Here is a 13,695-nt window from a genome sequence, read left to right on the forward strand (position 1 = left end):
TCAGCCTCGGCCCCGCCCCACCGCCGCCCTCCGCTCCGTCGCAGCACCTGCCTGCACGTGGTGGAGCCCATGCCCGTGCCCAGCCGTGACGTGGAGGCCTACTGCCTGCTGTGCGAGTGCGAGTACGAGGAGCGCAGCACCGCCACCATCAAGGTGACGTCCCGCCCCGGGCCGCCAAGCTCCTGCAGGCTCCGGCTGTGTTCCAGAACATTCCACGGGGCCGTGGGACTGGCTTGTGGGCCGGGCTGTCACAGACATAGGGACCCTCTTCCCACCTGTTGGAGCCAGCCCCCTGACTTCTGTCCAGGGCCCCCTTCCTCTGGGGGTGACAGCCTGGGGGAAGCCCCTTCCTTTTCCTCTGCCATTCTCGATTCTTTCACTTTCTCTCTCTTTCCTTCCGTTCGTACCATAAACACCTCTTGGTGCCTCTTACGTTCTGGGCACCACGCAGGAGGATGCTGCCAGCAGACGTGTAAGGCTGTCTGACTGAGCTTCCAAAGTGACACTGGCCTCCTCTGAGCACCCGGAGGGCTGTGGCTCAGGGCTGGGGGGTCCGGTGCCAGCACAGGGCAGGAGGGCATACGGCTGCTGCTGCTTGTGCTTCCGTGACCCGTGTTTGCGTAGGCCCAGCGATGGCCGGCTGGGCATCGTGGAGGTCGAAAGAGCATTTGCGGCAGAGTCTGCAAACTGGGGTACAAGTGACACCTGTACCATTTTCTAGCGCTGGACCTAAGGCTGAAGGGCTTAGCTCCGTGGTCCCCAGACAGGTGCTTACTGCCCTCCAGGGTCACGTAGAATGAGTGCTTCTGTGGTCCCAATAGCTGAGCGTGTGGCCGACACCATTGCAGGGCCATGTGCTCCGTGTCCTGGGGCGTCCCACCCAAAGGGCCAGGGCGCCCACACTGAGAAACGCTGAATCCACCTCGTCGAAGCTGTCTCTTCCATGAAGCAGCAGCTTGTGAGGTTCTGCTTGTCCATAGGAGACTCGCGAGGCTGCCATCCTGCCCTGGCTGTCCCCTCCCTGAAGGCTGACTGTCCCCTCCCTGAAGGCTGACTGTCCCCTCCGCCCAGGGCTCTGTTCCCAGAACCGAAGCCTGCCCAGCCATCCTGCTCTCTGTGGTGGGGAGAGGCGCCCATGCAGGTCCGTGCTCCTGGCCGCTGCCCAGCCACCTGGGCTCTGCATGGCGTCTGATGGCTTCCACCTGTGCTGTGGATGCTCCCGCAGCCAGTGGGCCCTTCCCCTACTCCCGCCCCGGGGTCATCTCAGGGCGTCCTGATGCACGCTTCCTTCACCTGTGTCTGTCTGGCTGCTGGAGACCAGATGGTGCTCGGGGGACCCTCGGCTTTGGGCAGAGTCAGGGAATGTGTGGTGTAGGGCCACGCTGCCCTCCTGGGCACACTGTTTCCCCAGCCACAGTCTCCAGCCCCACGCCCTCCATGCCGCACCGTGGGGCCACTGCCACTGAACACAGGTGGCACGGGCAGAAGACAGGTGGGCCATGCTGGCCCGGCCGCCACTCACAGGGCCCGGGTCTCTTCCCAGGTCATCATTGTCATCTACCTGTCGGCGGTGGGGGCCCTGCTGCTCTACATGGCCTTCCTGATGCTGGTGGACCCTCTGATTCGGAAGCCGGACGCGTACACGGAGCAGCTGCACAATGAGGAGGAGAGCGAGGTAATGGACGCCGCCGGGCCTGCCAGCCCCTGTCCACCCGGCCCCTCCCCCGCGCTCCACCGCCCCTTCTCCTGCTGAGTGTCCCACACGTCACCCAGACTCCAGCATTTCCTCCTCAGGGACTGCCCCGTGCACCTCCAGGTGACACAGGAGGTGGCCCCGGGGATTCTCCAGATGTCTGGTATCGGGCAGCCTCGGTGACGGCTGTGGCACCGTGTCTCCCTGTTACACTGCACTTGGCGGCAGAGGGGCATGAGCCAGCCAGGCCAGTCACACGTGGACACACGTGGTGTGGTGTCCTGGCTGCTCGGTGGCGTCAGGTTGGCTTTGAGGTGCGGGTATATCATAGGGATCGCAGACACCTGCTCAGCACCTGCTCGGTGCAGAGCACGGCCCGGTGGCGCCAACGAGGTCAGGTAGGTGGCGCCAGGGGGACATCAGGTGCACGAGGAGCTCTGTCACGTGGAGGAGTGACCACTCGAGCTGGCTCGTCGGTCACGCTCAGGAGTCTCTGCTCTCTGAGCTGAGGAGGGTGGGCCCCCTTGTGCACTCACACGGCGGGGGGCTGCACCCCTTCCTGTCCGCCCCACGCGGAGGGTTACGGATGCCCGCAGAGGAAGCCAGGGTGCCAGGAGGGGGGCACCGAGGAGCCAGCATGCCCCCCAGGGGGTCTGAGGTCTCGGCCTCGTCCTAGGACAGTGAGGTGAAGAAACTGGGGGAGTTAAGTGGTGTGAGGGGTGTTGCAGACGACGCGGTCAGTGGTGGGCGGTGGCCCCTGTAAGGCAGTGAGTTCGGGGTCACTAGAAGTCCCCCGGGCTAAGCCGGCACCGGGGGCCGTAGTTCAGAGCCCTAGAGGCACAGGATAGGAGGCGGGGGAGAGCAGGCCCCCCGAGAAGAGGGTTGGGGCTCCGATCTGCATGAAGCCGCAGGCTACGGTGGGTCCGGGCCCACCCGCGGCCAGGGAGGAGGGAAGCCCGGCCACCCCCACGGGCCCCACTGCTGCCCCCAGCCTCCTGCTGGCATGAGTTTGGCCAGAGGTGGGGCAGAGAGGGTGTGCCTTGCCAGGGAGGTGGCGGTGCTGGCGGCGGGTGGTCTGCTCAGGGGGAGCCCTGTGCACCTACCTGGTTATTAATGCAGAGTCGCAGCAGCTCTGATGGGGGGGTGGGCGTCACTAATGAACACTCGGTGATCAGGGTGATGTGGTAATTGCAGACCTGGCTGCGGAGTAATTGAGAGATGCACGGTGCCCACAGCCGGGCAGAGGGCCCTGGAATGCACGGCTCTCTGCGTGACCAGGATGCGGGCGGGGCTGGGGTGCCTGCCGCCCTGGGCCCCCCTCCCCCTGGGGGCTCCCCACTTTGAGTCTTAAGCCCTGCCGCCTCTGTGAGGAGGCCTGGGGAGGAGGGCTGCGTGTGGTCAGTCGGCTTCCTGGAGCGGAACTTGATGGGGGTGGACTTTGGCCGAGTACGGAGCATGGTCCACTAGGGAGACGCCGGCCACCCTAGTGTCCAGGACGCCTGGGAGCAGGGGCTGCAGCAGCTGTGGAGCTGAGGCTGGCAGCCCCCGCTTCGTGCCGGTGAAGCAGTCTGCTCTAGGAAGGGGGTTGAGTGGGTGACACCCCTCCCCGAAGTTCTAGGTGTTAAAAGTGCATTCCGTCTCTGCTGCCTGGCCCATGGTGTGGACGGCCTGGGCATGGTCTCTCCACCCCCTCCCCTAACGCTGCGGTAAGGTAGCCCCGTCTCAGGGGCCCCCAGTTGTCCCTGCTGGGGTCCAGGGGCTCCACACTGTCCCGAGCACGTGCCCCTGGTCCTCCCCATTCTCGGGAGCCCCGCGGGGGCACTGTGTGGGTTCACAGACTCGTGTTTGCCCCTAGACGGCCACGGCCGGGGACCCAGGGACATAATGGTCGGGCAGGACCAGGCGTAGGGGGCGGGCAGCCAGGAAGGAGGTCCGCGGCCCCTAGAGGCCCCTTTCCAGACCGAGCTGGGGCTCAGGTCCGAGTTGGTCTGGGAAGGCAGGCTGCCGGGCAGGGGACGGTCAGCAGGGCCCCGAGGACAGAGGGGAGTGTGGAGCCCAGGACCCACTTTGTCCTGGGTGGTGAGCACACTCAGGGCACACGGCACTGGAGGGGACAGCGGGTCCCCAGGCTGCCTGGCTTTGTGTCCCTGGGTTTGTTAGGGGTCTGGAGGGTCTTCCTGAAGGACATGAGGGCACCCCACCCAGCGACGCGGGAGCCTCGCTTTCGCCCTAGGAGGAGGGGAGCCAGATGGGAACTCCCAGGTTCTCTGCAAGTTCTCGGCCTGAACAGCTTAGTGACCGTGACAAGGGTACTTTCTGGGCTCTGGGCTCCAGCCCCGTGGGGCCAAGCGGACGAGATCTGGAGGTCGGATCGCTGTGCGGGGTTGGGGGCCCTTGGCTCCACCCAACTCCTGGAGCCGGGAGCCTTCCCGCCCTGGGGCTGGGGGACGGGAAGGGGAAGGGGAGGGCCACCCCACCCCCAGCAGGGAGATGAAAGCAGCAGGCCCCTTTGAAAGTGCCGGGGCCAGGGCTGGGCGCTGTCTGCAGGATTCCAGCGCATTAGCCTAATCCCGGGGCTCAGACGCCCTTTGAAAGGCGGAAGCGCGTGCCTGCTGGGGCAGCAGCAGCAGACGGAGCCCAGATGTGCGGGGTCGGCCCCTTAGAAGGGAGAGGCAGGGCTGCTGTGAGGCCTGGGTATCTGCTGCTCACCGCGTGTCCTCACGTCTGTCCCCACCGGGCCCTGGGCGCGCTCCTGGGCCCTGTGGGAGGGGTGAGTGGAAATTGAGGAGAGATGCTGATGGCACGGGGACACAAAGGGCCTGGGGTGGACAGGACTCGGGGACACGAGAGTGGTGTCCCCCAGCCCAGGGGTGGGCGGGCAGCACCGTGCTGGGGCCCCCGGCCCCGGGAGCTGACAGAGACCTGGAGAAGACACACACTGAGAGGGACCGTCCCCTCGTCCCCTCAGAGGACAGAGCAGAGAGGCGTGCGGTCACCAACACTCCTGGCATGACGTCTAGGCACGCGGGCCCCAGCCAGCCCCAGACCACTCTGCCCGTCGCTGTCCATGGTGCTCGCCCTCCCGCACGGCCCTCTGCGTCCGGAGTCGCTGTGGCCGGTCTTCCCGCCACGGGGCAGTGAGTGGCCAGCTCTGACACCTGTTCAGGCGTGAGAAGGGGCTGTTTCACTTGGGTCTTACACCTGCAGGGCCTTGTGACTGTGGGAGGGGCAGTTGAGGACAGCAGGCCCAGTAGCCTGGCCGCGAGGCCGTTGCCGTGGCCGGGAAAGGCCACATCGGCTGTGGGCAGGCGGGCCCAGCTCAGGCGCGGGAGCCGTGCTCAGGCGCAGGCCTCTGTCAGCAGCAGGGTCACCAGGCAAGGCTTCTGAGCAGGGGACGGACGGTGTCATGCGACGTGTGGGTAGGTGGCTATCCGCAGACGTGGATGTCGGGGCGTCCCACGGCCCGGAGGCTGTGGGATCGGCTGCAGCAGGGAGAGAGGTCTGCAAGGCCATGGAAACTTTCAAGGGCAGCCGCCCTGGCAGTGGGCAGCCCACCCCGTCCCCTGCCCTGCCTGGTCCATGCCAGGGCTGGCCAGAGTCATGCTTGCTGCCCGCCACGTGCCGCCCAACACTGCGCGCCGGGCCTTGTCAGGAAGCGGCTCCCGTCCCCTCCGTGGGTGGGAAACGGGCCGGAACGGTGCAGCTGGGCCACGGCCGAGTGCGGGCGGGTGTCAGAGGCAGCGGTGCACGTCCTGCTGGGCGCTGGGCACCGGGCACCCCCCTCACAGGGCTGCATCCCCACTGCTGCTGGTCTCCCAGCGTAAGCCGTGGTTTGCAAGCTGCGAGTCGCGGCCCAAGGTCACTGAACCAACTTAGCATTTCTGAAACATGGACCAGAACACGTCACGCTCCGTGTTTGGCGAGGGGGATGTGTGTCTGCACGCGCGCGTGTGCGTGTGTCCACGCGTGTGCGGTCACTGGGTAAATGTGATGCCCGCTGTGACCACAGTCAAAACAGACTGCAGAGAACAGACTCGGCTAAATGGGAGTCAGAAATAAGGTCACTTGTCCAGGGACACACGGCTGCTGAGTGGCACGGCCAGCGTCCTTCTCAGTGTCCGCCATGGGCCGCAAGCAGGGCCCTGACCCCAAGCCTGCATGCCCTGCCTGCCTCGCTCCACCTGGCAGGGCGGCCTTCCTCGGGCCTGGACGGGACCAGTGACTCAGCTCTGCAGTGACAGACCCCCAAGCCACCCCTCCCTGCAATGGCCAGCTCTCTCTGCGTCCCCTGCCCGCACCTAGCCGCCCCCAGCCTGGCAGCTGCATGGCAACAGAAGCCGTGCCAGCCCAGGGCGTCAGGAGCAGAGTCGCATTTGTGGGCGGCTGCGGGCTCAGAGGGGCGAGCTAATCCCTTAAGAGACGGGTGGCAGGAGATGAGAGGCAGGGAGCTGGGGAGGAAATCCCCACGGGCGGGGGCCTGGCCCTGGGCGCTAATTCCCCCCAGATCAGCTTCGGGTCCTGCAGGAAATGCAGGGGCTCCAGGGCTCAGGCAGAGAGTGGTAATTAGGGCGGATGCCGCCTTGGTGACAGAAAGCTGGGAGCAGAGGGGGCGGGAGGGGGCGGCCGTCCGGTCGCGTGGAGAGGCCAGAACAGGCTCTGGGTGGAGATGCAGGGTCCGTGCCTGCCAGACGCCCTGTGTGCAGCCACGTCCCGTCCCCAAGAGGTCCTCTGGGTCCCCAGCTGTGCGGCCCCTCCTCCCGCCTGGCCAACCTGCTGCCCAGGGGGACGTGGGTGCAGCTAGTCACACCACAGACCCCATCACATCCTCTGCGCTGGCCCCATGATGTCCTGAGGCCAACACTCAGTGTCCCCTCGCGAGGTAGAAATGAGCCTGTGCCGGCAGCCGGGGTGTGCGGGCCATGTGCTACCTAGGGCCCGGGTCCCACTCCTGGATCTGCCCCCTCCCAGGCCCCAGGACGGGCAGGGTCTGCCCTACAGATCCACAAGCACTGGGCCTCGGGGGCCAGGCGCCCTGCAGGGGATGGCCAGCGTGGATGGCCTGCATGGCCCTCAGGAGCCCCTCCTTGGGGAGGCGGGGTGCCGGTCGAGGTTGCTCGGAGCGTTCACTTGGTTTCCGAGACGCAGGCACGTGGAGGCACACACGTCTCCCCCCCTCCACCTGCAGGACGCCCGCTCTGCGGCTACTGCCACGGCCCCCCGCGGAGCTGCCCGGGCCAACACCGTCCTGGGGCGCGTGGAGGGCGCCCAGCAGCGGTGGAAGCTGCAGGTGCGGGAGCAGCGGAAGACGGTGTTCGACCGGCACAAGATGCTCAGCTAGGCCATGCCGGCGCAGGCGCCAGGGCCACCGGTTCCCGCGTAGGACAGCATGAGGGACATGCCTCCCCTCCCTGGCACCACCGACTGGGTCTTCCCTGTGAAGGCCGTGGCGTTTTTCTTCTGGAGAAGCGTTCTCTGCTGGCTGAGTCGGAAGGCGACGGGTCCTGGTCCCTAGCTTGCCTGCTCCGGTCTCTGGTTGAGGGCAGGGGCCGGCAGGCGGGGGGAGTGGGGCCCGGGGTGTCCTAGTGGCAGGGGCTCTGCCCGTCCTGGTTCCACCCTTGCTGCCCTTCTAGCTCCAAATCTTAGGACTCTTCTGGAAGGTGGAGCTGGGCCGGCAGGACTCGGCGTCAGGGAGGGGACAGCCAGCCAGCCTTCCGCGTGTGCCCCCTCTGCTGTGCGCCTTGTGGCCACCTTCAAGCCGAGCTCGGCCTGGCCCCACCGTGGTCTTAGGGCACACCTGGCCGCTTGTCTCCTGCTCCCTCGCACGGACGCGTGGTGGTGCCCGGGCCCCTCCCCCTCCGTTCCTGAGCCACGTGACGCAAGGCCGAGCTGTGGCCTGAGTGCCATAGCCCCTGCGCCTGGATCGGCACTCGTCCCTGAGTCTCGTGCCCGCGCATGGACACAGGCGTGTCCCCTCCGTTGTCTGTAAATCACGGCAGCCACCATTAAATCGTCTTGTTTCTCTCTTTCTGAATTTCAAGAGATTTAGAGATTAAGAGTGTTTCACTCGTGACCTGGTAAGTGCTGTGTCCGAGAGGGGACACAGAACATTGTCCTCGGTGGGTCCAGGCAGAGAGGCAGAGCCTGGACAGTCTGGTGATGGTGGCAGTGCCCTGTGGGGCCCCACTCACCTGACAGGTAAGAGGCCGGCGGAGGCAGCCCGACGTCCCCGCTCCTCCCGGGGCGGCTCAGCCCAGCTGACCGGGGCGGCAGGGCCCCTGCGGGCTCACAGCAGCCAGCCCCGCCCTCGTGGGCCCCCAGCCCCTTGGGCATCGGCCGAGCGGCCACCAGGCAGCCTGAGCGCTCACCTCCGAGCCCTGCACAGGCCGCCTCACTGCTTCCGGGTCGCTGAGGCCCCTGCTGCCCTTGACCTTCCCTGTGGCCTTGGAGGCAGCATGTTCCTCCTGTTCGGAGGCAGCCCGCCCATCCCCTTCCCCTGGGCCCCCCTCGTCCCTTCGGCCTTGTCCCCCTTCCCGCTGCTTCTCGGCCTGTCAGCATGCTCGAGTCTCCTGTCCTGCAAGGGACCTTCCGCGGGCTCTGCGTCCACCTCGCACCCGCCTCCATGCCCCCTGCGGGCGAGGTCAGCGGCCAGGCACTGGGCCAGAGGATGTCCTCGGCGCTTACCTTCTGGGCCCTGCACGTCACACGCGTGGTGCCCCCTCCTTCACGGGCTTCTCCGCTTGGCTTCTGGGACCTGCCCCTCTGGCCCTGCCATTCCCGCCTCCCCTTCTCACTTCTCAGCCTTCTCTGCTCTAAGCTTCAGTGTCTCTCAACTCCCTGGAGCGTGTCCTTCATGGTCTCCTGGGGCTGCTTCTAGAATATGTCTCCAGCCCAGACCCCACTCTGAGCTCCAACTTGTCCATCTGGCTTTCAGCTGGACTGTCCCCACCCCGGCTGCCCAGGAGGCCCTGCTGTGCTCACGGACCCCACAGTCCCCTCCCCTCCCTGGGGGCTGGGGAGGGAGCGGAGCCTGGAGAAGTGACTGATGGGGTGGCGGACGGGTGCTGGGCCCTGTGCATCTGCTGTCTGCACTTGGGCATCTCCGTTGGGCTCCAGGGAGCTCGCAGGGCAGGTGGGCAGTGCGACCTGAAGGCTGGACCTGTCCGCCCGGAGCCCATCTCCTAGCAACGCCATGGCCCGAGCCTTGCTCATCAGTCGATGGCCCATGGTGGGGGCTGGGACCCAGCCTCCCCAAGCCCGGCCCTCCGTTTGGTGAAGCTGAGCTGGCCACCTGGGTGCCGACCTGGGTGACTCTGCCACACCAGCTGGGCAGCTGAGGGCCTTCCACACCTGAGCTGGCCACCTGGGTGACTGCCACACCAGCTGGGCAGCTGAGGGCCTTCCACAGCCTCGGAGGCCTCCCCTCCCTCACTGCGCCATGGGGGCCTCCAGCTGCGTGGGCTGAGGAGCCCAACACGGAAGGGAGCACTGAGCTCCGGCTTTGTCGTCACGGCGGGAGCCCCGCCGGTCAGTCAGCCTGCTGTGGGTCCAACAGCTGCCTGGCCCTCCGTGCCACTGGGGGCCTGGGGACGCCAGAAACCCTGTCGAAGTTGCGTTTGGAACCTCCTGGGGGTGACGACGCGGGGCGCCCCCAGCCCCGGTGTCCCCGCGCCCCAGCTAGAGCTGAGCCGGAAGCGGGCTCACCCCCAGGGTGCCGGGCCCCCTGCCAGGGCCGACATGCAGGCAGGGCTCGTCCCCCCGCCCCACCGTGCCACTGTGGGACCTGGAGCAGCAGGTGTCCCCCAGAGTGTCCCCAGCCTTGGCTGCTGCAGCGCGAGGTCGGGCTCCCGTCCCAAAGCACGTTCCTCACCTATGGGCGGCTCGGCGGGCACCGGAGCACCCCTCACTCCAGTGCTTACGCGATTGTTCTAGTGTTAGGGGGAGCGCAGTGAGCGTGAACTTCAGGGGTTCCTGGCTGTTTACGTGAAGGACAGGTAAAGGGGGGATGTGACTACGTGTAAAACAGCACCTTGAGCAGAACAGGAAGTGCAGAGTGACCGGAGTTCGGGAAGGAGCCGTGACAGTGGTGCTGGCCGGTCCCCTGCAGACGTGACATCTGCAGATTTGAGGCTCCCGTGGGCCGAGGGGGTGAACAGTGCTGAGCGAGGGGCTTCGCTCTGCTGCAGGGGGCCCACGCCACTGCAGCCTGCCAGCCCGGCCTGCCTCAGAGATGTCTTCTCGAAACCGTGAGGCGCCCCCAAAGAGACCTGCGTCTTCCTGGCCTCGCCCTGCACTCTGAGGCCCAGGCCCCCAGCCGGGCAGCACACTGCGTGGACAGCAGCTCCACCGCCCTAGGCTCCAGCCGAGAGCATGTGTGCTGCAGGGATCTGGGTGGCCAATCACAGGAGGCCGGGGTGGCCTCTCCCCCCACCCTGGGAACGCAGATCAGAGAAGCCCTCCGCCCCCTCCCTCCCCTCCGGGGTGTGTCGCCCTGCGAAGCTCCGTCAGGTAAAGTGTACCTGGCTCCTGGAGCCGTGGCGGGAAGCCGGGCAGAGGCTGCGAGGCGCCAGGGCAGGCGAGCGGCGTGGGGGCCCCCAGGCCCAGGAGGTAAGTATGGGAAGGCGATGTGGCTAGGGTTGTGAGGCCAAGAATAGGTTTAGAGGGGCTTGATCACCCCAACTGTCCTCCCGCCGGCTGGGGGAAGGCGGGTGAGCTGGGCTGCCGCGGGCAGTGCAGCCCGCTGCGGACTTTAACGTGGACTTGCCTGCTGGAGAGCCCGCTGCCCCCGGGTCTGGCCAGATGTGGTGCCGGCTGGTGCAGACGCTGATGCGGGGCTGGCTGGCTGAGACCTCCGTGCGGCTGCTCCGCACGCCCAGACGGGACCAGACGCAGCCGAGAGCGCCCTGCTCGCCGTGGCGGCCCGTGGAGCTGGTCAGCGATGCTCGCGCGTGACCACACGCCCCTCTGCCCTTAGGCGACTTCTTCGGGACGTCCATGTGGCGGAAGCTGGGCCGGCCCTGCCAGATGCTGACAGGCATGAGGCACGGTCCTGCCGGTCCCCTTGAGAGAGCCAGATGCCAGTGTGTGTAAACGGCAGGGCAGGGGGACAGCCTGAGAGACCATGACCAACAAGGGACCAGCCAGCGAAGGCCGTGGGACTCAGGGGCAGAGCGTGGACGGGGAACACCTGGGCTGCTCCCGCAGGGGGAGGACTTGGGTGGAGAGGCCGGGGCTCCAGGCGGGCAGCAGCCAAAGCCCAGCGGCAGGAGGCTGAGACTGACGTGGACAGAGACGAGATGGTCCCATGGAGGCTCCGGGCTGATGTGGGGGTGCAGCAGGAGGGCCGGGCAGACGGAGGACCCCAGACCGCTGAGGACCTTCGATGCCAGGCAAGGGACCTCTGGCAGCTGTGCGCCATCTGCGGGGGGAACGCGGCCAATGCGATGTTAGGACAGGAATCCGGCCGTGCGCACGCAGAGAATCTGTGGGGTCAGCACCAGAGCCGGGGACCCGGGGGCCTCCACGTCGGCAACAGCGACAGTCCTCAAGCGCCGGTCAGTGGCAGGCAGGACCGTTTCCACAGACCGCCGCCCTGCACTCTGCGGTGGCCCCAGGACATGAGCGTGGACACTGTCCCCTCCCTACAGGAGAGAAAAGGGCTTGCGGAGGCCCGGAGCTGGGCGGTGGCGAAGCCAGAGTCCAGCACCCACCCTTTTGGCTGGCCCCAGAGCCGGGGGTCGTAAGTCAAGTTTGACAAAGTGCAGAGAGCGCCTGTCCCCTCTAAAATGTGGGTGACTGCGTGAACGAGACAGTGGGTCCATCAGAGACCTCGAGGGTCTCAGCCACCAGAAGAGGGACCGGGAGGGGGCGGTGTGGAAGCCGGGGCCAGTGTCCCGACTGGCTGCACGTGCGGTCTCTCCCTGCTTCCCACCTGTGGAATGGGCTCCTTCCTCAAAGGGACACCCAGCGTGTGACGCATCGTGACAGCCAAGCAACAGTTCACTCCAAGCAGGTGCCATCTCCCTGAAGCCCTGTGGCAGGCCATCCCTCCCCGCCTGCAGATCCTGGAACCTCTCACGCCTGTCCTGTGTCCCCGAGGGCTTTGTCCCACGGCTCCCCGACGAGGGAGGGCCTCTCCTGACCAGGGGGGCGGCGGCCGGCGTGGCCTCGCTCTCCTCCGGCTCTGCTTCATGCGTTCTCTCGTAAGAAAGACGCCTCTTGGACCAGACCGACTGCTGCCCAGCCAGCCCCATGGCACGCCCAGCTCCCAAGTGCCAAGTTCACCGTTTGTCAGCCGTGCGGCCTTGGGAAAGCTGCTTCGCCTCTTTGTGCTTCTGTTTTGTCTGTAAAATCAGGATAAGAGCACCGGCCGGTAGTGAGGACCGCACACGGGGTGTGTGTATGCGTGTGTGCGTGTGCGCGCGCGTGAGCGCGTGTGCGCGCGTGCGCACACGCACGCATGGCGTCCAGAACCTCTCCCGACACACAGGTTAGCTGTCACCCTCTGGTCCAGGCCAGCTTGGAACTCCAGGCTCCCGGTGCCCCTGAGCCAGCAGGTGACTGTTTCTGAAGGTCAGGTGCTCGGCTCCCCAGTGATAGATGCAGGAGTGAGTTTTGCCCGAGGCCCACTGCAGGCTTGGAAGGACACAGGTCTTCCTGACCCTTTTGCTCGAGGACGACACCTGACAGGTGGCCGTGCCTCTGAAATGGGGGCCGCGGGCCCCACCTGTCACACCCCCTTCCTGCTTAGTGTCTGGCGCCTCACGGTGTGCCAGGTGCTTTTACGAACCCGCTCATCTGACCGCCGCCCTGGCCCCTGAGTAGGGAGCTGTCCACGTGCCCCGGCTCCGGGCAGCCGGCCGCAGAGCCGAGAGGGAGCACGGCACACGCCGTCACGCCACGCCGGGGGTCCCCACTGCTGCCCTCCCTGGTGGTGCTGCTCCTGCTCCTGCAGGTGCCGTGAACCCCGACTCCGCCGTGTTCTAGCTGTGCTACCTTGGCAGCTCGCTTCACCTCTCTGAGCCTCCGTCTCCCCGCCTGTAAGGTGGGGACCAGCGGCGCTGACAGCCGGGACTGTGACGAGAGCTGGTGGCCGGCACGCTGAGACCGGATCCCGGCGGGCAGGGACACGTGGGCCGGCACCGCTGGCTCGCAGCCCTGCACTCCTGGGCCACGCTGGGCAGCGTGGAGCTGTCCTCTGAGTCCAGCGACGGCCGGGCTCCTGGGAGGCCCTGGGGAGGGGCTGGACGGCGTGGGATGGACCCCACGGCCGGCCGGTTTAGACCAGTGAGCGGGTTCGGTTAGCCTGCTCCTTCAGAGACTCGAGCAGAAACCGGGCCCTCGGGCGTGGCAGTTCTGTCTTAGCCCCCCCACCAGGACAGGTGTGTGTGGGGGGCAGGCGTCAGCGTTGTGTCCAGAGGCAGTGGCGGCACGTGCTGTCTGAGGCCTTCCACGTCCTCATCCACAGACCTGAACCCCTAAGTCCGCCCAAGGTGGCCCCTGGCTCGCTGACAGAGCCAGACACCAGCCACTCCGTTCCTACCAGGCGTCGCTCGAGTTTGCCAAAGGACCCGGGACTCGCACCGTCCCCAGGGGATTATGACTGACAAACTTCCCGCGCACGACACATCGCCGCCTGGAGTCGCGGCACCCCGCTGCCGTTGCCGCTCACGGCCGCACGGTGGCGCTGTTGGCCACGGGTCCCGCCCGAACCCCGGCGCGCCCTCCCGAGAACGTCCGCCAGGGGGCGTTACCTTCCCGAGGCCACCGAGGCCAGCTGGCACCTGTCAGCAGGGCAGACCCTCGACTGCAGCAGACCATCTGAGCCCGCAGGGGGCCATCCCCTCCCGCGGGGATCAGAACGCAATAAGACACCTCCTCTAGGTCAGTGCCAGCCCCTCTGCCCTTGGCGGAAATGCGAAGCCACAGCAGACAGCGGGGGAAGATGGACCGCAGTCAGCATTTGCTAGCTGCTGGGAGTACTAACCGCATCACTGTCCACTGTC

At 66.7% G+C, this 13,695-nt stretch overlaps 1 protein-coding gene across 5 annotated transcripts in view; it reads left to right on the plus strand.

Moving 5' to 3' along the window:
- Positions 1 to 7,730, plus strand: part of TMEM9 (transmembrane protein 9) — an 11,356-nt gene extending 3,626 nt beyond the window's left edge. For all 5 annotated transcript variants that reach the window (XM_015587555.2, XM_015587564.2, XM_015587573.2 and 2 more), the window contains 3 exons: positions 45 to 153; positions 1,544 to 1,675; positions 6,879 to 7,730. In XM_015587555.2, the coding sequence (XP_015443041.1) occupies positions 45 to 153; positions 1,544 to 1,675; positions 6,879 to 7,031 (394 nt within the window). In that variant the 3' untranslated portion in view covers positions 7,032 to 7,730. The remainder of the gene's footprint in view (positions 1 to 44; positions 154 to 1,543; positions 1,676 to 6,878) is intronic.
- The last annotated feature ends 5,965 nt before the right edge of the window (positions 7,731 to 13,695 follow it).

Source organism: Pteropus alecto, unplaced genomic scaffold, assembly GCF_000325575.1.
Source record: "Pteropus alecto unplaced genomic scaffold, ASM32557v1 scaffold90, whole genome shotgun sequence".
In the NCBI taxonomy this organism is placed as follows: domain Eukaryota; kingdom Metazoa; phylum Chordata; class Mammalia; order Chiroptera; family Pteropodidae; genus Pteropus; species Pteropus alecto.